We start from the raw sequence: 27,852 nt of genomic DNA, 5'->3' as shown, positions 1-27,852 counted from the left end.
ATAACATGTTCATATGGCCATCAACAATCATAGAAATGGGTCACATTCTATAGAACTTTCTGAACACACCTTTTCTCACCTTGAAATCACGACAGTAAGTTCAAGCAGGCTGTTGGTCCCATGTCTTAATTGTGCATGTTCTTGTGTTGTTTAGCCATGTTCTACCTTTTCATTACGCTTCCTTTCATTGTTGTTTTATCTTATGTATTTCAGTGTCGCAGTCCCATTCCAATATTTAGAATAGGTTGTTTTAAAAGGATAGTTGGATCAAAAAATCTTTCGGATAACGGATATAATACTTTTATCCAGTATGCAATTTCAAGTAAACAACTGCACTTGCTCTTAGAAACAGTACTTAGCTAACATAGACTGAGCAATCAAAACACACGTCACAACCACATAAACATGATTTCATACCGTGTGCATTTGAGGAGTTGGTAATCCGATCTCTGGCAATGAGATATAGCTGATAAATGGAATGCCTGATGTGTTTTTTTAATAGGGTAGCAACAAAGAAGAGCCAGCACCATGTTATAGACTTCCTACCACTGAGCTGGTCCTTGTTCAGGCAAAAGTACCCACCTAAACCAACATGCTTCAATTTTAGTCACTAGAGTACAGCTATTGTTCTGCAGCAGGAGGACACACAATGCTAACTGCACTAACGTACAGGTCGGTAACATGCCATTGTCTGTGTGGGTGAGTAGGAAAGGGGACGTAAACAAAAATTGAATACAAACATATAGCTTATAATATCTATTTTATTTAGGTATAAATAAAAATTATGAATTCACCAGCAACCACTGCACAATCCAGTGTCATGCCTTTAATGCCTGAAATTAATACTAACCTACTCTAGCTACGCCTTTTAGTCAGATGTGTGTGTTTCAGGGAACACAAACCGGTGAAGTTGGTGTCCACTGTAGTTCAGAATCCCAGTCATGATTGAAACACTGCTAATTGCTAACACGTGTGTGACATGCAATAACTTACAGAAACTTACTTACTACAGAATATGAATATATACTGAATGAGATTGCAAGGCATGACTTGATAGTAGCACAGACACATTAAGGCGGGCACTATTTAACAAGGCCCCATCAAAGACCACACTGTTAAAGTGATTTAGCTTGAATCTGATTCTGGAAATCCTACAGGATCTGAAGAAACATTTGATCTGTTATCGATCGCTCTCTATCACACACTTTTCATGTTTCTGAAATGTTGGCCTGTCAACGTTTTGTGGATGGCCCAGTTAGGTGCAATTAGTTCCCTCACGCTTGATGAAGTGTACGATAGTGTCTTTGACTATAATGACTGCCTGCCGGGGTGAACCTCGAAAACACACTCAGCGAGTTGGTCTTCAAGGTTCATGCAGCATGGTGTAGCAGGTGTGGGCCGATACCACTAGGAGCTTTTGCAACTTAAACCTGCAATTGGCTAGCTTAATTGAGAGTACATTGACTTCCATTAGAGAGCTTGCACTGGCCTAAATATCTATACATTTATAAAATTAGTTATATTGTACTTCCTATGAAGATGGAAATTATACCTAAAAAAATAATCAATCTACAACTTTTACATTTTGGTAAATAAAATATAAATGAAAGCAATTTGCCGTCATGTGTACATTATATTTCCTCAAAAGGTCGGCAGATACACCCACACGCAAAAGCTGAAAAGCTAGGTTGAACTCCCACAAGAGGCAAGGAGAGCAACTTGGCAATCAAGCGACCCATTCACTGGTGGAGAGTGGGAGAAAGGCGTTTTGGATGTCATTCATTTATTATTGGAAAGAACAGATTGAGTTTAGAAAAAAAGACTGCAGTGAACTAGAAAACAGGGTGATCTTGGCAGAATAACCTAACACTGAGCTCACCATCAAGCAAGTTTAAATGTTGACATTAAAGACTGATACCAATTGTATATGATATATCTAGCGATGCCTATAGAAGCACAATTCCTCTTTGACTGATGGATAGATGGAAAGAAAGCGTTTGTGTTCCACTCTATTTAAGTACACACTGTAACTTATGTGCTTACAGGCAATGTAAGCTAGCAAGTAACCATGCCATGGCCCCAGGCTACTCTGATATTATTCCTCAGCAGAACATGAACACAGTGCATGCACACAGTGTAATTAATAATTGCATAGTTGTTAGGCTGCTACAGGTCAAAAACTTCAAATGCATTGTTCCGGGTTGATTTTGAATATGGGCGGTACCTTTTTATTTCTAATTGAAAACATTTCCAACAACGGATGATGTGTTGCTGTGCCATCGTTTCAATTTCAATTTACACATCTGTTTTAATATAATACTACTTGTATCATACTAATCTTAAGTCTTTTTTTTTTTTTTTACCAAATAAGTTACAAAACCACAGGTGATTGTACTTAGGAGGGTAAGTAGAGGGGGGTAGGATAAAAAAATACACTTACACAGACTACATTTATTTGCATACTGAAGAACTAAAGTTAAATTACGATCACTCAACTCTATACCTCTGAGAGATACATCTGTAGTCATTAAAAAAAGAATGCAACCACTCTCACAGGGAAGCAGGATGCAAATAATATATGTGTGTCATACACTCAATAGGTTTCCACATTCCCTTAACTCCCATCAACTATCGATAAAAACTGCATGGAATAAGGGCAATGAATGTATATATATAAATCATGTTACACAAACAATTGCACCTAGAAATTATTGCTGCTGTCTATCCCTACTGACTGGGCAGCATAAGGCAGGGGAAGTCCCTGAATGGGGCACCACTCTGCTCTTCTATTCTTCTACGCACAATCGATCGTTTCCCTTACGACACACAGGAATGACGCTTTATATATATATATATATATATATATATATATATATATATATATATATATATATATATATATACATACATAAACTAGTAGTCTCTATTTCTCAAACTGGATCGAACTGGATCAGGTAACAGTCGATAGGTAGATATCAGTCGATATTTGATGATGACGCATTTTGAAAATAATGTGGAATGACAGAGCAAATAGCACATAGCAATGTTAGCGCGTTCATTTTAACACTGGTGTTTAAAACCTTTAGAAATCGGCTTGGCAGCTTTACACGCTTCTTCTTCCTCTCTACTTCTCAGTAAAATATTTTTTTGGGGGATGACACGTTATAAAACCTAAGATGGATATATATTATTTTATTTTTGTTCAACGTTTTACATGACTAAGTGCCAGTTTAGTAGTGCTTGCGCCCAGACAACGAAGATTACAACAACAGCAAGCGAGAACAGACTCCTGGACTCACGTGCCTTGCAGCAAAATTCCACCCGGCAACTACACACTGTACCATGGCAACAGCACTTACATTGGTCCCGCTTGCGTTTTCAAATGACCAATAGGAGGGCCGGCCGCGGGTGATGCTTGTTGCTAGGTAAACATGATGCAGTGGAAAGAGAGGGGAGCAGAATTACCATGCTGCCACTGCAGGGTGCTTATGGCAAGGCAGAAAGGATAGAGAGGGTGGGGGTGGAAACTAACGGAAAGGGGAGTGTTTAAGAGTGTCTTCGGATAAGCGGAGTGAAATTATATATATTCTTTCCACCACCTGGCGGTGCTAGAGAAGACTGATGTAAAGCAACACAAAAACATATGGACGGCGTTGCCCTTTCCAGTTAAATATAAGTAAATACTTAAAAATCGTTTAATCGAATACGTTAACATGCAGAGCAAAGGGGCAAATATTTTGTTTTTCATTTTAGTTCATTCAGTTACATGACGTTTTGAAATTACTTTGAAAACTCTTTGTAAATGCTATATAATCAACTCTTGATTTCACGGATACCCTGTCGTTTCATAAAAACATATTTAACTTAGTAAATAGCATTCCAGTCTACTGGAATGGACCTTTAAATACCATACCACACATCAAAGCCCATGCCTGGACTTGGGAAAACTTTCCCCAACACAACCCTTTGAATCTCTCTACCAAAGTCACTCCCTCAACATTTTCAGGTTGTAGTGGATCATAAATAGGGTTAGGGTCTAAATTCTTTAGACCCCCCCATCTATAAGCATGCTTACACTACCAGAACCGGGTCACTTGATGAAGTATAGTTGGCATCTCGGTGTACTGTAAGCATGAAACTAACCCTACTTCTGAGTTTTAACCTCACACTTTGGCTTGTGTACTAGCCTACAAACTACACAAACCAGTGTCAAGATGTAACTGTGTATAAATGTTATTCATTCTGTTACATTAAAAGTAATGTATTGTAAATAATGGTGTATCCATTTATCAGTAAATCAATTAACCAACGTGCATCTTGTCATTCATTCCATTTTAATGTGTGCACTTATTATCCTAGTTAGTTAGTTATCCTGTAGTGCATGACATACTGCATGCTAGATCAAATTTTAAATGACCTACCTTGCAACCTCATCATCTAAATGTTTTTGGTAAACTTCAAATTACTTATTATGCAATAAACTTAAATATGGCCACTGTACAATAACATAGTAAGGCTGTCTATGCCCATCATACCAACATTTTCAAAGTTGGATGAAAACATATAAGCCTAATCTTCATAATTTTACAGTAATGTTAACAATCCTAATTACCTCTGTGTAGGGGTTGTGGCTCACCCCATTTTGTCTTTGCTCTTGAAAATGAAATACTAATGTTACGTGTCTCCAAGAAGTCACTGTTCTTCAGGCCTTGTGTCTTGACTTCTGTGCTTGGATCTTATACCACTAGTCACTGCCACCGGGTCAAGATCATCCGTGTACAAAATGAATAATCAGTTGTAGTCCTGGGGTTGTTCGGGAAAATTCGGTGCATTTACAACGTTCAGAGTTTCTATCGACAGAATAGGCCAAGAAACTGACAGTTATACCACTAATAGAACACCAGTAAATGAATAACCTATCATCACCTATCAACCTATAATCATCATTATGGAGTTTTTGGTCATAGTTTACATCAGTTAACTTTAGTCCTTTTAATACAAAATAATTCCATATGATTCACCTAGACAATATCACGCAAAACCACTCAATACACCATAAAGAGGATAGCTTTGATTTGTAGTTATTGCAAGCTGCAAGTGTTTATATATACCTTAAATGCAGTATTGATACAATATGAAGGAAAGAAAATATACAACACAGCAATGTCCCCTAACTCTACTACAGAATGGCAGTTCAAGTGTTAACGTTCTAACCCTTGATTGAGCAATAGAAACAGCAGGGCAAGTATTTATCAACACTGTTATATTTCTTGATTTTGATCAAATAGTTTGTTTTTCATTCAAATATAATATACGGGTCTGATGTTATGAACAAGCAATCACCCTTTCAAAGATATTAACATGTAATGGGTTGATATTCCTTTACCATGCCAGTACTATTTCATGAATATATTTGTAACGTTTCCAATCCCTGGCTAATGTCAATGGCCAAACAAGCTACAATAATCCATTTAATTAGATATTAACAGAGTTTTGCCATTGTGGTAAGGGATGGTACACAAACGGCATCTTCATAGCAAGCAATTTTTCCTAATGATTTGAGATGTTTTACTCATCACTGCAGGTATACTGCTTTTTTATTGGATAAGCAACCCAGTTACATTAATAATCTTGTTGAAGAGGAAGCTCACTGGGAGGTAGATGAAGAAGACGCCACCTCAGCATCCTTTGGAAACCTCGCGCTGGAACCGTTCTCGTAGACATGGAGCTCTCTTGGCCAGTTGAATCGGTTCCTTTGAGAACCATTGGTTCTAGGGAGTCGACGCCTCACTGAGGTTTGGAGGGGATTAGCCATGAATTGTTTTAATGCAGTGTATTTGCTTCTTTATAGCAGGTGCCGGTGTCTTACCACCTTGTATAACACTTTGGCAGGATTAATATCCCAATGCTTCCAGTGCTTGTGAAGGGCAAGGATATGCTTCATGGATATGGCCCAGCATCTCTGTAAAGGGTCCATCATGTAAAAATGGCCACAAAATGGAACCAACAAAACTATGAGATCTAACAATGTAAATGCAATAGCATTTTGGAAACATAGCCTCATGGGACCAAGCCCCCAGGAAGAATCTTGACGTCTGCATCAAGACTGGTTTGGTGGCCAAATGCTGTATTGCAACAGTGGGCCAAAAAGCCTTCTCCCCATATAGACCTAGTAGCAAGCACACAGCACACAACGCTGCAACTCACTTAAAAATAAACTGAACATTTCATAACATATAAACTGTTTACATTGTGAAAGAGTCAAACAGCTCACATGATACGGTCTTTTACTACTTTGTGTGGGGAACACAGTTCTTCTTTCTAACGATGTAACCATATAGCTCAGCATCTAAAATAACCAGCCTTTATTATCATTAACAAGCATAAGACAAAAGCAGCAGAGAAAAAAAATGGATGACGGTAGACGACAACAGTTTTGGCACTCACTGTGCAAAACAAAGTATGGCCGTTCCCCAATGTTTGCTGCAGAGCTCACTAGCAAACGCAAGCTTACTTCTGACTTATAAGATCCTGAACATTGGGTGTGCAAACATTTAGAATGTTTAGGGTTAGAAATTCATTTCTATAATATGGGGCATTGACACACCATCATATTGCACATTTTGGCTGATATTGGTTTATCAAGAACAGATGAAAAGTAAATCATTCAATCTACAGGAGGAAGGAAAACAAACCAATTCCCCTAACCTTTGCTTTCATGACGTCCTACACTACCTCCAAAACCATCACTGATAATTGCCAACAGGACTTTAGAAGATAGCTTTACACAATATACTGCAACAGTGTTAGCTTTGACATGTAAACACAAACATGGCTGCCAATCAATGTGGAATGTCCGCACTAAGCCACTTTAACACATTACATATCTTGAACATACGAGATATTCGATAAGTTTACATGCACACATTCATAATACCGATGCTGTTGTTCACTTAAACAAAACAGGCAAGTAAAGTTCATTTTTACTTACACCATAATGCATTATAAATGCATTGTGTATGGTCAGTGTATTAATTCTTCATATGCACCAAATTGGGCTGTCCCTGACTTAAAGATTCTTTAGTCAACTATAAGCCGTCCATATTCTGTTATAGTGGACTAGTCGAGAACTTGGCAATGCTGAAGTGGGCTTCACGTTCAAGTCGGTCGAAAAAATGTCCAATTCAATTCCATGGTTGCTACTTTGCTGCATTTTTCATTTGGTTCTGTTAGTTTTAAACAGCCCTTTGCGGACCAAACAGAACAGCTCATCCATTTGATTATTACAAATGTTCTGAGCAAAAAGCATAGAAAATGTGAGCAAAAGTCAGCAAATGGAAATTGTAAAAAAAAAATTCCTAAAAATAAAACTGTACACAGTGTAGGAAACAGGTGTAGCTCCCATTAATACTGTGTTTTAATAATACGGTTGGTTGATTCACGTACACAACGATGAAACATGAAAGGATACTCTTTAGAATACTTTGACGGCTGAAAGTGCCAAAATCCTGGGAGTATTCCAATTGTGCTAGTGCCAGTAATCAGTATGTAAATACCCTACTTATCCAATTATTCAGCCTCAACGAATTAAGGTGTGCATGTAAATTCAGATTGTGACTTCCCTGGATGCCTATCAGGGCTGTAGAGTGCGACCAATAATCTGTCCAGTGCGACCTAACATTTGAATTGGTTGCATCTGTATTAGTCGCCAGGTACTATTAAGTGATACAGCTCACAGAAAGTAAGAGATCGGAATTTAAAGTTTGCTCGTATAAGGGGTCAGAGGTCACCGGATGCTCATCGATAATACTCAGCATCTGCCCGTAGCCTAAATTATGGTTTGTAAATTCATTGTGCGCTGGATGGGCGGAGCTGTCGACAATTTAAATGCAGTGTTTCGACTAAATGACTGAACCATCTGTTCTCAATGGGGCAGTGCGATTTAAGAACTCAACATTTTACTGAAAGTGTTGGACACTTCTCAGGCAACAGAGTCAAAGATACTAATAATCAATGGTCCTAATTATAATTATCATATGGAGTTTTACTCTATATTTAAAAAACGATGTTGGCTCATAAAGTAATGAGTCGAGTTGTAGATTTGTCACACCATGGGAACTAACTTTTCTGAACTTTTATTTTTCATTGTCAAGTGGTATTAACATAATAAACCATCTTGGGTCTGGTTTTATACAAATATTGAGGGAAACTAGTTTATATGCATTTCAATTACGTTAATTGTATCAACTTCTTGCACCAAAAGGCAACTATAACTATAATTATCAATATCATCCGGTTAACGAGGAAGAGAAAACAAATGCCAACAATTAACTTATTTAAAGAGGGTGAGGGGGGGGGGGGGGGGGTTGTGGCATCTCCAGTATGCACCATTTGAAATTGGAGAAAATTAATAGAAGCGCTGTTAATGCCCAAATGGTGAGATTAAATGATAGTGCCTCATTAAGTGTACTTGTAGACAGGAAGGCAGGTGGGTCAGGTAAAAGCGTGCACCACCAGACCCTACAGTGGGTTAGTAGTCACACTAGGCCTCTGCCCATGTGCACTACACCTCACAGCTGCACGGAAAGGGGATACACTGCATATGTGCAGAAATTAGCAATGTGTATGGGAACTCACAAAAAAGGCACACGTGAGATTTTGAGGTACACCCAAAATATGAACTGGTATGCCTTAAAAAAAAAGAAAAAGGCAATACTACCAATACAAAAAGTTTTTTCTGGAGCCATGCCTATGAATTAATCATTCAACAAAAATCTTTTTTATCACCAATTAAAAAGGTTACAGTATTGAGCAGGATCCCTTCTTCAACTCAACAATAAAGACAAAATCATTGTTTTGCTTGAAATGGGAGACAATGTTTAGGAGGGAGTAAGAGAGAAACGCATGACAAAACAAAATCTAATAAAAGGTTAATAAAGAAAAAAGAAAATATGTGTTGCTTATCGTCCAAGAGACGCATGTTTGAAACACAAGCCGTTTGAAATGATCCATCAGTATAATATCGTCTGGTGCATTGATTTAAGCCTGAATTATTAAAGTCCTACCATGATGCTAACAGGGTCTCATTGTTACCAATGCCTGATAGATCAGACTTTTCACAGGGAAAGGGGCATGTGAGATTCTGGAGTGATTTAAAGACACCATGAAACTACCTTTTCACCTTGTTCACTTATTTCCTGTCATTATATTCACCTATTCAACAAAGCATGTCACAGGAAATATAGTTATAGTTCAAGTGTATTTAACTTTCCTTAAGTAGCAATAGCTGGAATGTATAATATAATGGAGAAATGTAAGATGTATATGAAGTACATAACCAAAACATGGATGAGTCATGTCCTTTAGATGGTGGATCTACTAATACAGTCTGTCTAGTGTAAAATATTATCTTTCAGCATTTTCTTGATACACTTGGTCGAGGACATTAGCCGGCACTGTGGAGATGTAGAAACTTTGTTTTGTCCAATTGTGTCAAGTGTCAGATTTATTAAGTGTCCACTTTCAAGCTAGTAACAATTAAAGTCAGGTTCATTTTGGTTGCTTATACTGCTTTATCTATGTAGACTAGTAGGATACAAAAGTTCAATATGTATCATAATTTATTCATATTGAGAATTAACTCATGATTTGACACTCACACAGTGTTTTAAATTGGATTATCAGTCAAATTACCAACTTGTTTAAAGACTGTAGGTCGATAAAGTGATTTTATTTATTCCTGGACTATTTGAGATTGAGATTTTAAGGTTGCTTAGATAACTCCATTATTATACGCTGTGCTTTGTCACTTGAACATCTTGAATCGTATAATTTAAAACATTTTAAGTACATTAAAGGTCGAAAAGGGCTACAATAGGGGACTGACCTAATTTACGTGGAAGTTCACATACAAATTAGGGGTCATATAAAAGATGTAATCTGGTAGGCCTATAGGCAAGTATTTTAACACTTTGAAAAATACAGACCAAATGTAGATTTGAAAATGTTCTTATGTTCCAGCAAAGGTGACATTTGTCTCATAGTATGGTTTAACAATTCAAGCATCTTGAATGAAGGCTGCAGTGCCAGTTTTAGGGCAACAGACAGGCTGAAGTGCAGCATACTATGAGAGTTGAGTCTTGGAAAAGATATGGATGGTACTCAAAGATATACATTTTCTAAACGTCTATCAATACAACATACAATTTCAATCAAAATCAATTTGATATAATTATGCTCCATGTTTTTCTATGAAGGCATGGTGCTGATATCCATAAAGTACAATGGCTCATTTCTAATAACAATACTTTCTGAATAGTTTGACAGAAGCTACTGCTATTTAGGAAATCCATGGGACACTACAACAGTGCGTTAGAAGCCTATCAAACTATAGCCATCCATGATAACTATAGTCTGCCCTTTCCTTTGTGTCAAGTTATTTAGGCCCAGAATGCAAAAACATGATCAATCTCAAAAAGGGACAGAAAAGTGGAGAAGTGAGATTAAAAGAAATGTCATTGTTTAGTCCTGGTTTGTAATCAAAATATTTATTTTCAAAATGATGATTCATGAAGCCCTACAACACCAACCTTTTCAAACACATTGCCACTAAATTCCTTGGGTCGTGAGTACTGAGTTTTTAGTCGGATGCTCTTCAGCTGAACAATAGGCGGTCTTATCACAATGGTTGTGCCGTCGCATCCGGGTGGTCAATGGTAGCCTTCTTGAACTTCTAAAGTGTCTGCATTACAATATGCACCTGCAAACAGAAACAGTCCTAATTGTTTTGTTCAAATCAAAGAATATAGGTTCCGACCTATGCATATGTAGGTAGACATTTAGTAGATGTTTTATCTAAAACAGACTACAACTAGTGAGGCTGATAACAACCAAAGCATACAATCAAAATTGGAGTGACGAGAAAAAAGTCCAAAGTGCTTCACAGGCAAATGGACAGTTCAGAGCAGCTATAGGAATCATTGGAAAATTAGGGTTAGTATATTTGTTTAATTACTTGGTTTCCTTATACTCTAGCAGCCTAGCAGTTTGCAGAAAGACATCAACTTGATTATGGATCAGCGGCCCAAATCAAGATGTCCTCCATCTCATGCTATGATGGACATCACCTGGAGATGTGGCTGAGTGGTCCATAGCAGGGCCATAACAGAATGCTAGTTGTTATCGGTTGATCCCCGATCCAACACAAGTTAAGAATTCATCTTGTCGGACATTGGCTTGCCAGAAACCCAGAACGATCTATTGTTGAATCTGATGAAAAATGTGTTTTGAGTCGTCAGACTACTGAGAAGTGGTGGCTATGGACAGTGTGCCCCACAGTAAATAGCAAATCCATGGCTTCATTTCGGCAAATGGATGAATTTATGTATTGCTTATTTACTTTCTCAAATGTGAAGTGGGAATGAATACAGACAAAAAAAGGGTCAGTTTTCTGTTGAAATCTTTAGGAACATTTGAGAATGTAGAAATGTGTCAGCTGTAGTTGCTACAATTGTTAAGATAATAAGAAAATCGCTACTAGTGTACTAGTGTAATGAAGGGATATAGCGGAAGTGGAAGCAGTCCTTTGCAAACTCCTCCCCTATAAGCTTTGCCAGTTCCTGGGAACAATTTTTAATGCATGCACCAAAACTTGTGCAGCACAAATGCTGTTACAAGTGATTGTGGCTTTTGCAGAATAGAACACACACACACACACACACACACACACACACACACACACACACACACACACACACACACACACACACACACACACACACACACACACACACACACACACACACACACACACACACATCAAACTGAAAAGCATACTCAAAATCGAATGCAGTGGACCATTCTTAAGCATCCTAATGATTGACCAAGAAGATATTCTCCATCCCATAATCTGAATGAATGAAATCCAACGACACGGTCTGATTGGATTACACATGATAAAAGATAACCATACTGATGTTCCAATATGGCAGTTACAATAGAACTGCAGCCTATTTTTTTTATATTATTACAGTAATAATATGCATGCTCATGCTAGATGAGATGCAACCGAAAAAATGAAGATGGGTGAAAAGTCACATTGCCTCCAGCTGTGAAACAGCAGTATCATCCTTGAGTTGCCACCACCCAATCCCCTGGTAGCAGTGTCCCTGTTCCCCAAGTCTTGGGAGGGCTGGGGTTTATGCGGTAGCTCAACTGGCATAACTGGCGGTCAAAATACTGCAACTTCACGGGAAGGAAGGCATTGATTGGGTACGGCTGCTAAGCAACTGACTGAAACGTGTTATTGACCAAGTTGGCATACGATCGATTTTAATTCAACAATGTGTGCATTGTCCGTCCATCCATTTATCCATCTGCCTGTGCATTAGTCCACCGATACCATTTTTTATTCTGTTTGAGGGTCGTGTTCAGGGCATGTCGCGATGCTGGTTGTGAAACCTGCCTAGATACTCACATTGATCGCTTCAATCATGCCTTGTGACCACAATAGTTCGTTGGCTTGCTAGATGGCCAGATCCAACAAACGGCTCACTCAGATACTGCACTGTATCAGAACATCAGGTAGGAAGAATCGACTGTTAAAAAACAGAAGGCTGCTGAAGGGACATTTTTTTATTTTGTCATAATGCCTCAACAACCACCATCCTCATCATTAGAGGGGCTAATAATACGACCAACACCAAGCTTACATATATGCACACCTCCATATGTCAATTCATTTAAGGGGGGGAATCTACATCCTCCGGCCCCAATATATGAAGTATGGCTGACCGATCAGTACTGGCCTAAGATTTTGGGCCATCGGGACTTTTAACACTGACAACGAGGAAAATGGGCAGTGAAGCTAGCGAACATTTGGACCATGTAACATGAATTGCTTCACACATATTAATACAAATGACACATGGGCAACAGAAGGATAGCAATAAGAGCATGCCAACCCGGCTAATTTGCTTTACCTCAGGCGGTGTGTCGAACCAAGTTCCCTGAAGCGGCCATGTTCGGAACCCCTCTCTCACTCCCTCCTTCCTCACGAACCTAACCCCTTCCGAGGGTTTGTCGTCCCTCCTCTGAAGCAGAAATTCCAACAGAATTGCAGAGTCGTTATAGTAGAGATAGGTTTCAAATCACATCGGTCCGGGACGTCCAAAATGTTTTTACTCATACAGTAGCAGCTTATACAGCGGGTGGTGGAAGGGGGCTGGTCCCCGGCGCAGTGCAGCCTAGCCGCGGTGTAGGGCGGGATGACAGCCCGCTACCATAATCATGAACATCCAGCAATGAACTCTTCTGTTTCTTGTATTCGGTACTTTCTTTGACAAGTGTTTATCTTGAGTGTAGAAAAATAGTAGGTGACATCTATGACGGACGCCAGCAACGTTGACAAGCTCACCAGCAGTTCGTATGAATTTAAAGGGCGAGAAGCTAACACTAGCTAGCTGCAAGCTAGCACGCTAGCTGACTAAAACGCTGGCATTCGCATTTGGCGGAGACGTCCGCCCACTGCAGCCTGATGGGCGGCCAACGGCGAGTAGAGAGGCCGCTGGACAATAAACGCACCATCCAAGTCTTAACAGAATTACCGAGGCACGGTCAAAGATATCAACGTCTCTTGGTTACAGCACCCCCAGTTCAGTTAATCTCCGCCACATAGAACAGGAGAGGGGCTGCACGATATGCGCGCTCCCGTGAGAAGTACGGGCCCGCGCGCTCCCCTAATGATTTCCCCACAAAATGGCCGCCCAAACAAATCGATGTCAGGCTATGACGGAAGCGTTCAGCTGGGTATATGTCAACATGCCAATCAATTAACCAACAATGTATTAAATATAAACAAATGTATCTTCGATGAACGCCCGTTTGGGTTAATGTGTGCACATATGCGTATTGTACGATCCAAACTAGCGTTAGGCCGCGTTTATCCATGTTTTTTTTTTTCATATTCCATTAAACGAGTGATGGTGCAGCTCGACGTTCACGAATGGGTGTTTCTCAAATCGGTAGCATCTTCTTTCTATGCGTGAATTCACGTAAAATACTTATTGGTACTCTGGTTTAATTATACATGTGCGCTGGCGGGGGATGCAAAGCGTTACGGTGAAAAATATAAATGCTCAGCGAATATAGGCTATTATGAGCAAACCCAGCTTTAAGTGCAAATCATGTATTTGTTCATTTGTTTATCATGATAGAGTGAATTGGCATTTTGTGTTATTTTGCCAACTAGTCGTATTGCAATCAAAACAATCGAACTATAATCCGTGATCTACCAGCCAATGGACATCAGATATGACGGCCACACGTTTCCTTTGAGGGTACGGATTAGAGACAGCAATTCAAGCCAATCATTGATGCTGGTATATAGGTTGGACACGTAGTCTATAATGGGTTTTAATCTGATCAGAGAGATAGAATGTGTGTATGTGTGCACGCGCACGCGCGTGTGTGCAGTGATTCTCACAGGACATTTTTGAGATATTCTTAAGTATCAGTGCCAGTGGTGATGGGTTAAAACAATTTCTGGTAGTCCATTTGTGTACCCACAATTGACACTTTGAAACAGCAAAACTAAAGGATTCCACACAAAGTGCAGTGAATGTTTAACATCTGCCTGTAATAAAGTTCCTACATATTTAAGAGAAAGGTGTATGACCTCTGAAAGAAATGTCTGCAAATTACTTGCTTATGGGACAATGTTATATTAACACAGCAAGTAGGCCTGAATATGGTCGCCACTGCCCACCTCACATTGAAATCCTTTTGGATAAAACAGTGCAACAGTAAGGCTTTCTGGCATGGAGTTATTTAACCACATGACAGCTCTGGACCATGTACAGACCTCCTTAACCATCAACATGACAGTTACGGACCATGTACAGACCTCCTTAACCATGGACATGACAGCTCTGGACCATGTACAGACCTCCTTAACCATGGACATGACAGCTCTGGACCATGTACAGATCTCCTAACCTATAACTCGGAATGCTTATTTTTGCAAGGATGTGGTGGAAACAATTACATTGATAGTGTGTTAGCCCATGAGCCACATATTGCAAGAAGAACCTGGTCTTTCACTACCTTTGATTTGACATGTTACGCCAATTTTTATATTTACACTGATTGGGACGTTTTTACTTACTTGGAAATGTGAACAAGGTTTTAACAGGCCGAGTTTAATATCCTGACCGGTCACAATTTAATTTAATTTAAGTTCTTGTTTACCCGTTTACATCACTACTTTTGTAGTAGAGTCAGACGACATTAGATCCGATAACTTGCCAATCAAACCCTATTCCATCAAAGCAATGCTGAAGGACTATGTTGTACCCACACCCACCATTATGTGCTTAGAGAAGCTGGTCCAGTCACAGATTGAACATGGTCTACTTTTAAATGGGATCCCATCCCCTTTGCCTACTGATCAGAGAATCTAATCTCCACATCAGTACACCCAACCCAGGAGGCAGTCGTTCAGTAGTCATCCCCTCCAAGGCAGCTTCAAAACATGTCAGGCAGCAGTACCTCCCTCTAAACGGCGCTTGGACTTCCGACCAACAGGTCAAGAAGCGCTCCCACTTGGGGAAGCACTGGACCTGTGTACCACTATGGGTACAGCCTTGTGAGACCATCTGATATACGCAACGAATGGCTGGGTGATCTGAAGGCATTTAGAGCCAAGAAGCAGCGGACTTATGATGCAACTAAATTTCAATTCAACAGGTGGCATCTGGTGAAGAGCTTAATTTAGGCCGGCCGCTGCCACCAAGAACCTCAGGCCAATTCCTCTGTAGTCCAATTTAAAAGCTGGCAAGTACCCACTAATGCCATAAAAGCAAATGCATTCAGTGTACGCAAGTAACATGCTTTACAATAAAGGCAGAGGCAAGAAGTTAAGCATGTAGTAGTATTATAAGAATTTTATTTAAAAAAATTCAAACAGCCTGCATATCTTAATATTTTTACTTTTAACTTCTTTCAACCAAAATTTTATAACGTTTACAAAATTACAGGAATTGGTTTTACTTTCAAAAAGACATTGATTCAAAAAGTTTCTACAGGCTATAATCTAGATGCCAAAAACAGAATGAGCAACATTTCTGCAACTTTACAAAGTCATGGACCTCTTTAGAATTAAGAATTCCTTGACAATAACGATAAATGAGTGTGGCACAGTATCAAACAATACAATTAAATCACAATAGAAAGCAAACAAAAGAAAAAGCCAAAGTAAGCCTACGACTGTATCCTGTCCTGAAATTCACGTTGTCCCCCAGCTTGTTAAATCAACGTAATTGAGCAAAAGGAAAAATATTCTCCACAAGTTGATGTCAGGTTGCTTGAAAACATTGGATTATCTGCTTTTCTAATGGACAAGATAAATGTGCAGAAGAACTGAAGAGGTTTCTGGCATTACGATGCCTGGGGAAACGGATGGAGGTTTCAAAGTCTGTTTAGCATTTGGCAATGCTCTCCAAAGCTCATTTCTTCGCTTTGGGAGGTGGTCTGTGGGGCAGAGAGAAATACAGCATGAGGACCGGTTTATAGTTGACAGATATAGATAGTACAGTAGTAACCTTGTAAAATAGACAATTGCCTAAAGTTTTTCATTACTGATGTCATGACAAGTAAAATTATGTTGGATTGTAAAATGGCAAGAACGTCACTTCAATATGTTCCAAAATAAGATTTAGAAGCAAAATTTAGCAAAATAAAAACCTAGTTCTCAGTTATTTTATAAATAGGCTCCGTAGCATTTTAATGCTAATTGTCAGTTGATAATTACTGTGATAAAGGCCAACAGTAGAAGCCATTTCCTTTATTTGAAATCAAGTCACTATTTGCATGCATCAGTACCATGAGGTGTGAAGTCATTAGATTGGGTCTCAGTTTTCTTACCTGTAAATGCCTACAACGACAGCGTGGTCTCTCTCGTAGGGTTCCAGCGTGAGCTGTTCTTGTGGCTTCATGTTTTCAGCACCCATCTTTTTTACTTCAGATGCAAACACTGCTTCTGGGGCTGCTGTCGAGTCAATGCAGTTTGCCTGAAGGGGAGAAACACGTGCATGGTTCATTTCACTGTACTATACACCATTTAAAACAGTGTCGTCACCTTGAACTACACTCCTGCGGATTTGAATTCCATGCCCTGTTACTGCGTTGTGACAAATAGCCCGTTGAAATCCACCCCCCAAAAACTATTGCAAGGGCCAAGTTTAAGTTACTGATGAAGCAAGGCACTGCAGAATTTCAAATCATGGCAGCGCCCGAAACGAAACACTTAAGTCATGTCTCGTCATACCTTGATGGAGATGACAAAGTGCCCTCCGTTCTTCAGGAAGTTGTGAGCGTTCAGTGCAACAATCCTTGTTTGGTCAGGCTGGGCAACATCAGCAAAAATGACATCAACCATACCTAAGAAATCAAGAAAAACATTTTATGGACAGACCATTCTAGACGCAAGTACACATTTATGATACAATCAAATTTGTCATGAAAATAAAGGGGTTTGATTATTATTCTGTTGGCAATACTCAACATTAGCCATGACCTAGTGAAAATGGGATGCTTTTTCATCCTTTAAGCAGGTAGGCTGGTCGTTACTTACCAACAAGCATGCGGTACTTGTGTGGGTGACGGGCATCCTCAATAATAGGAATAATGTTGGTTCTTTTCTTTGCCACGTTTAAGAGATCTCGGCCTGATCGATGGGAAAACTCCACGGCATAAACCAGCCCTTCCTGGTAACAAAAAGACATGTCCCACTTACCAATGCTCTGGCAACACACGTTTAGTTTGGTCTTTTAAATCTGAGAATGTTACACTGCAACAGAAACTACACTAAAACACTGGGTTATCTAGGAGAAAAGTTTACTTTGCATGGCAAGGGAGATATATTATTGTGGGGCATCATCTTTGCAAAATGTGTTTAAAATGAAATAAATTAAGAACTTACTGGTCCAACAATATCGGAAACATGGGACACCGTAGTCCCTGAGGCTGCTCCGAGGTACATGACCTTCGACCCTGGTTTGATATGAATCTGGTCCACACCTCCCAATATGGCTGCTGCCAGCTTGGAGCGGAACGGATTCCATGCACGGTACTCAATCTTCGTCTCCCCTTCCTGAGATGGAACACAATTTGAGTTATAAACAGTATTAAGAGGACAAGAGGGTGTTTTTATTTTTCATCACAAAACCACAAATAAAACACTAATGACAGTACACTTGCACCCTTCATAAAACCAGTGGCAACACGTATACTGTTTAAAGCTTGTTGTCTGCATACTAGTTGCAAGTAGGGATTGTGAGGCCCAGTCACAGTGGAGAAGAGACAGTCATCTACCAAAACACTTTCAGTCCCACTCCAGCACGGCAGCTGGGAGGAGAGGGTATCCTGGACCAGTAACACACTTAATCTCCCCCACTAAACAATGATAGAACCTCCACACTATTACAAAAGTAATAGTTATCATATTTGAAATTGCTTAAATGTTGACAAATGTCGCAGCATTTTGAAAAACAAATTGGCCAGCAAAGGATTTACCTCAACACTCATCCTCTTTTCACCATAAACCGATTCTCCGACTGCCATGTTTTTGGTCACCAGAGCATCTTCTTTGCCTCTGCAGATAAACACTCCTGATGGTTACAAAGGACAAAACATTGGTTATATTTCATCCCGCTTCAGTTTTTCAAGACAACTTTTGTCAAAAGCAAAGGATTTTGCGTAGACATCTGCTCTTGGTACAATAAGCCATGTGCTCACCTTCGTGCCTGTGGGGTTCCACAATAACCTTCCTTCCTGCACCAAATCCTCCTCTTGCCCCACCTCTGCCTCTGGGTGCACCTCTGCCACCACCCCTCCCTCTGAATCCACCTCCTTCTGGCGACCTGAAACTTCCACCTATGAGAAAAGACCAAAAAGATACCGGTCAGCAAAACATAACATGTCCTTTGCCAATATTCGGTGGTGAAAAGCAAGACACAAAAGATGAATCAATGGTGCAACTGCTGGACTTTTGGTTTAACATCATTCACAACATGTTTACCTCTTCCTCCTCTAAAGCCACCACGTCCACGGTCGCCAAAGCCTCCTCTTCCACCGCGATCACCGAAGCCCCCCCTTCCACCACCGAAGCCCCCCCTTCCACCTCGATCGCCGGAGCTTCCACGAAAACCTCCTCGGCCACCCCTCTCCCCGCGAGGGCTGAATCCTGTGGAACGCATAAATAAAGACACTCAATCATCTGCACCTTAATATTCAATTGCTGTCGGATATATTTATTGCTTATGTGCTTGCTTAAAAGAAGATACTATTTTCGACCAAGAAAACATACTGACAAGGTAAATTACGATTGTACTCAAAAGTATGGAGTGTTATTCTTTTAGTACAAATATGGGATTCAGAACAGTTGACCCTGAACCAGTCCTCCGACATGCAGCCCCAAACACGCTTTGGCTTAAACCAATCTGCGTAGTTTGACCTGGTAACGTTACAGTTACCGTGGTCAATCGCATCAGTATCTCGATGTCCTGATTAATTAAGGTTCATGAATTAACCATTGCGATAATAGACAACGAATGTCTTGCCTAGTGGCACACCAGACGAAGAAAAAAAAACATTGGCCTAGCATGTGTAGCTAAACACGTGTCTATAGACCACGAGGGCTACGTTGAGAAATCGACGTCAACATTTCTCAAAAGTATAATTGTTTACAAAAGGAACAAACTGCACTTTAACAAACGCGTTGTACCCTTTAATCGTTAACATATCAATTCAAATGTCCTAGCATTAAAACGAAAATATCGCTGCATGTCCGGCCTTCTGATGCGAGAAAATGGATTAATAAGTTTAACATTTATATGTTCAAACACGGTTTCGAAAATGTATCTTACTGGTGCAATCTAAAAGAATAAGGCGGTAAATAAGAAGGCTCTTTACCTGGACTCATGTTGATTTGCTCAGGAACCTGGTCTAGAGTTCAGGACTGCGTCTATGTTGGCTCACTCCTTGCAACGAGGTGCTGTCCACAAGAGCATGCGCAAGCTGTACATGTGGCCCTAGTTTTACCACAATGCACCGCGCGAAGTGCCAGCTTCCCCTTTGATGGTCTTTGTGACGTGCATGTCGCCCCCTTCTGTTCCGGAGTGTATTTCCATTCTCTCGGTTTTGGTTTCAATATTCTTAATACCTATGTTTAAATATTTTACAAATGTTTCGCCCAACTTATGTTTTCTTCTTATATTTCCCTACTTAAATTTTCTTTATAACTTATTTATTAATATTTTATAAAAATTATGACATGCCGCTATTTCTAAAAAGCACATTCTCTGTTTTATAACATGTTTATGATTCACACCTTATGCTTGAATAATACAAAACTAAGAGTTTTTTACATGGTTGCTCTAAATATTCGAGTGTATTAATGTGAACTTTGAGTCAACACAAGTCAAGAATACCTTCACCTCACAATAGGCCTGCATATGTTTATGCTCACTGATGTATTTTGTAAGTGCCATTACCATGCAACGCTTATCCCATATGCTATATGCACTTTTTCCTGAAAACAAATGTATATGCTATGTATATACTAGGTTAGTCGTAATACTAAGTATTACGACTAACCTATTAGGTTTTTGATTTGATTCAATTTATTTAATATATATAAAAATATCAACATCGACATATCGACATATCAAAAATACAAAACAAAAATGAAAAGCATGAAAATACAATAAACAAAAAATTATGTTTAAATTATTTCACAAAAAATAAAACAAAACTTATTTCCTATTGTGTGTTCTGTGTGCATTGTGGCTGCAATGATTTGCTGTGTGGTAGCACATTCATTTGGCCTCTCTATCTACAGGCCAGGCAGAGGCCAGAGGACTCACACACATCTCACTGCAGCGTGTGCATTTTTAGCTCAGGAATGAAAACTCTTAAAAACCAAGAATGACAATCTCATAACATTTGTATCACATCTTTCCTATTGTCATATCTGTGCTGATAGAATAAAGTAGCAAGGCTGTTATAGGTAGGGGATGGGGGTTGGTGTTTATTTATTTTTTTTGTGGTGGGTGGACAGGATGGAGGGGGAGCCGATAGAGGGGGCCGGGCCTCTGGAGCGGCGTGTTCTTCCATGATGTGCTTCCCATTCCGAACCAATAGGTGGCATAGTGAGCTCCTTTTCAGCTCCGAAGCCATGAGGTTTAAAGAAGAAGCCGTGAACGGGGCGTAACTTTTGCGTTACATATCGATGGGCGTAACCTGATTGTTAATGATCGGATTGGTGATCGCGGATCACTGTACACTGTACAGTAACAGCAGGGGTTAGTAACATGACATTGGCTGTGTTCTAGTCATCCCTGGGTCGGGTCTTCTTTTACATCGAGCCCCTCTAGTGAGTTAGGATTTGCTGCAACAAATCGTTGAAGTCCCACACTGAACATTGGCGCTTGTGATGAACCTATCACTCAACTCACAACTTCGGAGATCAGGTTGGTAGTTTACTCAAATACAATTTTCAGTTTAAATTTACCAACCTGGTTTTAAATCTATAGGCCTACAATCATTTTTAAAACATATGGCAGTATAGTAAGTATACTTACTAGTACACTTGACAGGCAGACTAGCACTGACAACGTCCCTGTGAAGCCTATAATCTAAAGGGTTCAGGTTAGGTTATTAGGGTTAGGACATGGCTAAAGTCAGGACGAGGACCTGAGGAAGTGAACCCATGAACTGTGGGAGTCTACATTATTGACGTCATAATCATATCAAATGGTTATAGCACTACATATTTTCATGACTTTACAATTATTGCAATGCGCTTAACCAAGTTGAGCAATATCGATATGGTACTGTGTGTATATCAGTAGTAGTAGTGTGCACATCCCCACCGGTGAGGTGCAGGGCAAAAGGGCTGGATACAACTTAAGAATCAGGTGCCCGCACACTGCTGTATCTCCCATATGTATTGGTGCTGCAACGTGTGTGTATATGAAACAACATCCTAGTTTGTGTGCGTATATAATTTACCTATTATACTTCTAGACACTTGTTTTTTGGGGGGGAGATGGCCAGAAGATGAAATCAATTATTTCGGAGAGGCAGCTTCAAAAGCCTTGTAATGAAGCACCTCGACATCACTGATTCCGAGGGTTTACACACAATTCAAGGCTTTCAACAACACAAGATAAGAATAGTACGTGTAGGAGCATTTCTCTATTCCAATATGGTCTTCTGACACACACAAAAGTGACCCACCCATTCACACAATCAGATTAGTGCACAGCCACTCCCAACATACTGTTTTTGTATTCAGTTTCTTTTCGTATTCTAGTTTCAAGGTTGCCCTGCTGATATTGTGCTTGTTTATTGCCTCAATCATATGGAGAACTAACTTAAATGCTGTAACATTTGTGCAAACTTTTACAAATTTTAATCTTAACTAAATGTACTTAAGATAAGAAATTACAGTAATAGCTTCTTTTTATTAAAGGGTACTAAATTTGATGAAATAAAGACAGAAATAAATAAAGGTTTATACGCGAAACAATCAAAGTTTGTGTATTCATAATTTGCGTGTGTGTTTGTATGCATCTTCGTCTCTGTTTGTTTCTCTAGAGAGTAGATGAAGACTGTGGCAGTGTTAGGGGGGGGCATCGGTGGCCTAGCAACAGCCTACTACCTTTCCAAGAGTCCCCAGGTTGCCAAGGTAACAAACTCGTGCCCATCAAACACTTTCATACAATTTGTATGACTATATATACAGTGCAATAGACATTGGACCATACCCAAATCTTATTGGCTTAATTGAAAAATATTTTCAGCCATGAACAATTTGTAAGAATTAGGTTATTATAGTCGTATATATCATTCATAACCATTTGCAATCCACAGTGAATTGCACTGTTTTTTCCACTGCAGTCAGTCACATTGTCTTCAATTGTTAATTTCTCTCATCCCCTTGTTATATTGTCAGTAATCGACACCAATTGCATTAAACATGGTACTGTCAACGTATGCTTTTAGGCCCTCTCCTATCTCAATCATTTTTATAGAACTATATTGCATTTTGTTGAATTGGGGTCACCAAGTCATGAGTCTTTGTTTGCAGACTACCTCTGTCTCAGCCTCTGTCTCTCTCTGGTCTTGAAGGTGATTCTCTTGGAGTCCAGCGGTCGATATGGGGGCTGGCTGTGGTCCACTCAGCGGCCGGACGGGGCCGTGTTTGAGCACGGCCCCCGAGGCATACGGCCGGCTGGAGCGGTAGGATGGAACACACTCAACCTGGTAGGCATGGCGGCCGGGGGCTGTTCACCTGAAGTAGTGTTTCATCTTCAGGCGACTTCATACAGTTGACTCGCTGCAGCAGTAACCCAATAATAATATTAAACTTACCAGAGGATCAGGGATTTGCTTTGAGTTTAAACATTCAGCGTTCTTTGCAAAGAATACTTAAGAATACTTAAAATACTTAAGAAATATGAAAACCAGTCTGCCTATATATTCAACGTAACTAAATAAATCTCTCAGGAAATGATACGACTATTCAATTCAGCGGAGGGGCTGAATTCTCAATGGGTTTTTAGTATCGATACATATTGTGAGAGTGTTTGACAGCAACACATTTGGCCAAAAGGTTGTAGTGGTTGTCTTGGTGTGCTATTGGTGTCCACATGTACTCAAGCATCATTGTCTTCAATAGGCAAGACGATACCAGATCATTACCGCATTCTGAGGGTTGTATGATCCGGTTGTGTTTGGTTCATTTGTTTGCAGTGCACACAGGATGTGGAGTTTCGCCTCTCGCGTTGAGGTGCACTGTAATCAGCTCGGTGGAGGACGCGTGTTCATCTGGGTGTGTTTCTCCATCTAGGTGCAGGACATCGGTCTGGAGAAGGAAATACTCCCCGTCCCCTACAGTCACAACGCCTCTAAGAACAGATACCTCTATGTTAATGAGAAACTACACAAGATGCCCTCAGGATTATGGTACAACTCATGAATGAATGTTTTTAGCTACATTTGTCAGTGTCAAGCTCCTTATTTAATCCTATTGTAGGACAGTTTTAGACCGGCCAGATTATGTGCCTCAATGTAAATATACATGTATACGCATACATTTATATATATTTATATATATATTGAAACTATTATTTTGGGGACTGAATTGGTCCCCATGGTCGACATGTTAACAGATTTGTTAACATGTCGGATCATTTAATTTGCGTTCCATTAATCTATCTTAGATACACAATACACTTAGGTTGAAAATACAATCCTCTTGTTTCAGTAAAATATATATATTTTCTTTTTTACCCCTTTCACTCTTTCTCTCATTCTCTCGCTTCTATTCCATCTGTCCCTGGGTTTGACAGGGGAGCTCTCCAGACAGTCTCTCCCTTCTCTCGACCCATCATGCACAGCATCGTTAAGGAGATCCTGGTTAGGAAAGGCAAGGAGGACGATGAGTCCATCCACTCGTTTGTATCTAGGAGGCTAGGAAAGGAGGTGAGGAGTAGAAGGATACGAAAGTGTGGGACCTACTGAAGAAGTACTACAATATTACAAAGTACATGCTTAACTCTGTGTGTGTGTGTGTGTGTGTGTGTGTGTGTGTGTGTGTGTGTGTGTGTGTGTGTGTGTGTGTGTGTGTGTGTGGTCGGTCAGTTGGCGGACATAGCCATAGACAGCCTGTGTCGCGGTGTGTTTGCGGGGGACTGCAGGCGGCTGAGTGTGCGGTCGTGTTTCCCCCCGCTGTACAGGGCTGAGCAGCGCAGAGGGTCCATCGTGCTGGGCATGCTGCTCGGGTCAGGTGTGTCGCTGCGGTTCAATAATGAATACAGTGAAAGAAATGTACTCACCTGCCTGTAACAATAGCCCTGGGGGTGTTTCTCCATTAAGTACCTAAAAGCTAATAGATATGTTATTCACTCTATGTCCCAATCAAATGTTGGGTATTACCAATACTCAGAGATCGTTGTTGTTCTTGAAGGCCAGGATCAGGTGGTCCTGCCTGGTGCTCTGGCCAAGAGGTCCCAGGAGGAATCCTGGGCCCAATGGTCCCTGCTCAGGGGCATGGGCAGCCTCCCAGAGGCCCTCGCTGATTGGCTGCTACAAAGTGGAAAAGCCCAACTCTGTAGCGATGCTGCAGTTAAAGAGATACACCTCTCCTCTTCAGGCTGGGAGGTGAGTGGATGAAACCATGAATGAAACCATAGAGAAGATTTACCGTACAAACTTTGACTGAGGCAATCCATTCGCACCTCATAACCAACCACTTCCACTTGGCTGAGTGGAAACATCGCTGTGGTTGTAATGGTCTGGTGGTCATGTGATTCAGATCCAGCTGGAGGATGGGACCATATCTGCTGACCACGTCATCTCTGCCTTGTCAGCTGACGGTACATATGGGATTTTATTGAATGTAATGATTACATTCATACATAGGGAAATATTTAGTCACAAGAAATTTAGTCCAAGGAAAAAGCACAAAGTATATTTTAAGACCTGAATATGCCACCGCTTGCTGCCTTTATAGGCCGTCTTGACAGAGAATATCAAGATCAGATCAATAAAGTAGGTAAAAGAGATCGTATTAGGTGCTTATGTACCCGTGTGTGGACGGGTATTTTCGGGTGGCAGTATTATCATACTATTCTCTGCTGAGATTCAGAGGTCTTAAGAGAGTCTACCTGATCTACTCAGCTTGCCAAAACAACGTCAAGTGCATTCGGAATGATCCTCAGACTACTCTAAATACGAATGCACTTGTCTATCATTTTCAGCTTCTTGCTCCTCCTTTTAAGACATTTGCTGAACAATGTCCTTGATATATTGCTCTATTCCGGTCTGCTCCTTAGCTCTGGCCTCAACCCTGCCTGCACCTCTAGAGCCGCTCATCAAACAGGCCCAGGAGATCTCATACGTGACTGTCGCTGTTGTGAACCTGGAGTACCAGGGCTCCATCCTTCCTGTGGAGGTAAAGACCTGAAGCTGGACTGGACAACATTTAAAACCTGGTGGCTGTGTGTATGACTGTGTGTATGACTGTGTGTCTGTGTCTGGTGTATATCAATGACATACACCGAGCCATCTGCCAATTCCAGGGGTTTGGTCATCTGATTCCATCCACGGAGGATAAAGGCGTATTAGGAGTGGTCTACGACTCTGTGCCTTATCCTCAACACAACAGCCCTGAAGGAGTCACTACTAGATTAACGGTAGACACATTTGATATTAACTTAGCAAGAGACAAATACAAAGCGATCACATGTTTTGCTACAGAAATGATAACTATGCTCTGGGTTGCCATGGTTCTCTGTATGCCAGGTGATGATGGGCGGGGCCTGGTTCCAGGAAGTGTTTGGATCACCTGACACTGTGTCCGAGGAGAGTCTCTTGGCAGCAGCTACCCAGGCGGTCTGTGTGCATCTGGGGGTAGAGGCAGCCCCCAGCTGGAGCAAGGTGGCCCTGCAGAAGGTAGCTGTGGGGTGAATGTCTCGAGTGTGCACCTGTCCATGTCCTGGTTTCACCTGAACATCTTGTCAAAGTACTTTAGAATTATGGTTAATACTTATAATAACCAAGTTAAAAGGTGAATGCCAGAAAGGTTGCTCGTTAAATTGTGATTCGACCTAGGTTTTATGTCAGGTTGTGTTTGTAGAAGAACTTGATACTTAAATTTGACTTGAGAGAGTAACTAAATCACACCAATAGAATTACCGAATTGTATAGAGAAATGTATGCAATGTGCACTTAGAAATATATGTATTGTATATTTGACTTGTTAAGTTATCACATTCCAAAATTGCTTAATCTTAGCATTTTCATGAGCGTAAAGATGAACAGATCCATTGAGATCTTTGTGGAAAGAACAAAAAAAACTTGTTTCATGTTTTTTATTCCTACTGCTACTAATGTCTAATGTTCCTTTTCTTATCAGAACTGTATCCCTCAGTATTACCTTGGGCACTGGAATCGTGTCGGTGAGTTTGTTTTAACAATACACCCACATAAACTCCATACAATGAGAAAATACTTTGAGAAGATGTCAAGCAATGCCTAAGTGGATTGTGTGTTTTTGTGTCTCTGCAGAGAGTATGCGTAGGTTCATGGCAGAGAAGAACCTTCCTCTGTCTCTTGTGGGCTCCTCCTATGACGGGGTCTCTGTTAATGATGTCATCAACAGTGGACGCGTAGCCGTGGAGCGGCTTCTGGGACCCATACCTTGACAAGAATAATAATTTGGAGAGTTGTATATTTTCAGTTCATTCAGATTTTTTTGTATTTTGGTTTGTATTTTTTTTTCTTTATCTTTGCAGTGTAATCGTATGTGAACTATTGGCACTAAAGATGACAAAACACATTTTGAAATAATAAACACTGGAGTGTAAATAACATATTTTGTATACTTACGTGATTGGCTTAAAGGTCGTAAAGAGCTTGTCACCTCGAAGATATATGCTGTGTTCAGTTTGGCTCACTTGTTCCCTTAAAAGTGTACTATTTAACGTTCACTATATAGGGAAAAGGGAAGTATAGAATTCGGACACTATTTATTCTCTCTAAATCTGAGAGAATTTATGCAACCCATTATTGGTTGCATAAACAAGCAACCAAGTATTATAGATATTTCTAGATAGTACTTTAATGGGAACCAAATTTGTAGGTCTGTTCCCAACTTAGAAATTCCAAGTTAATTTGGAGTCCCCAGCTCCATGATTATTTTATCATTCATGGTAAAAAAAAAGAAGAAAATTATATATTTTACTGGCCACCACAGGGTAACAGGGTTGTTGATGTGAAAGGTGTGCT

The 27,852-nt window shown here is 40.2% G+C and overlaps 3 protein-coding genes across 3 annotated transcripts in view; 1 reads left to right on the top strand and 2 right to left on the bottom strand.

The window, feature by feature from the left end:
• dyrk1b (dual-specificity tyrosine-(Y)-phosphorylation regulated kinase 1B) overlaps nt 1-13,672 on the bottom strand; it is a 37,343-nt gene extending 23,671 nt beyond the window's left edge. Inside the window, exon 1 of the mRNA XM_084472185.1 lies at nt 12,981-13,672. The gene's annotated coding sequence lies outside the window, so the exon portion shown is untranslated. The remainder of the gene's footprint in view (nt 1-12,980) is intronic.
• Nucleotides 13,673-15,926: 2,254 nt separating this feature from the next.
• Nucleotides 15,927-20,050, bottom strand: fbl (fibrillarin). The gene is made up of 9 exons (XM_084472191.1): nt 19,969-20,050; nt 19,076-19,240; nt 18,793-18,930; nt 18,571-18,665; nt 17,978-18,148; nt 17,630-17,762; nt 17,324-17,436; nt 16,921-17,066; nt 15,927-16,527 (listed from the first exon to the last, which is right to left on the bottom strand). The coding sequence occupies exons 1-9, from the start codon at nt 19,976-19,978 to the stop codon at nt 16,503-16,505; spliced, it is 996 nt and encodes a 331-aa protein (XP_084328317.1). The 5' UTR covers nt 19,979-20,050; the 3' UTR covers nt 15,927-16,502.
• Nucleotides 20,051-21,346: 1,296 nt separating this feature from the next.
• Nucleotides 21,347-27,426, top strand: ppox (protoporphyrinogen oxidase). The gene is made up of 13 exons (XM_084472188.1): nt 21,347-21,527; nt 22,657-22,747; nt 23,191-23,325; nt 23,912-24,027; nt 24,414-24,546; nt 24,706-24,850; nt 25,031-25,224; nt 25,379-25,439; nt 25,899-26,017; nt 26,145-26,258; nt 26,368-26,517; nt 26,981-27,023; nt 27,133-27,426. Exons 2-13 carry the CDS (start codon nt 22,664-22,666, stop codon nt 27,267-27,269), a joined length of 1,431 nt encoding a protein of 476 aa, XP_084328314.1. The 5' UTR covers nt 21,347-21,527; nt 22,657-22,663; the 3' UTR covers nt 27,270-27,426.
• The last annotated feature ends 426 nt before the right edge of the window (nt 27,427-27,852 follow it).

Source organism: Micromesistius poutassou (assembly GCF_964030765.1).
Source record: "Micromesistius poutassou genome assembly, chromosome: 8".
Lineage (NCBI taxonomy): Eukaryota > Metazoa > Chordata > Actinopteri > Gadiformes > Gadidae > Micromesistius > Micromesistius poutassou.
Note: the sequence above shows the minus strand (reverse complement) of the source record. Positions and strands in the feature narration are given on the sequence as shown.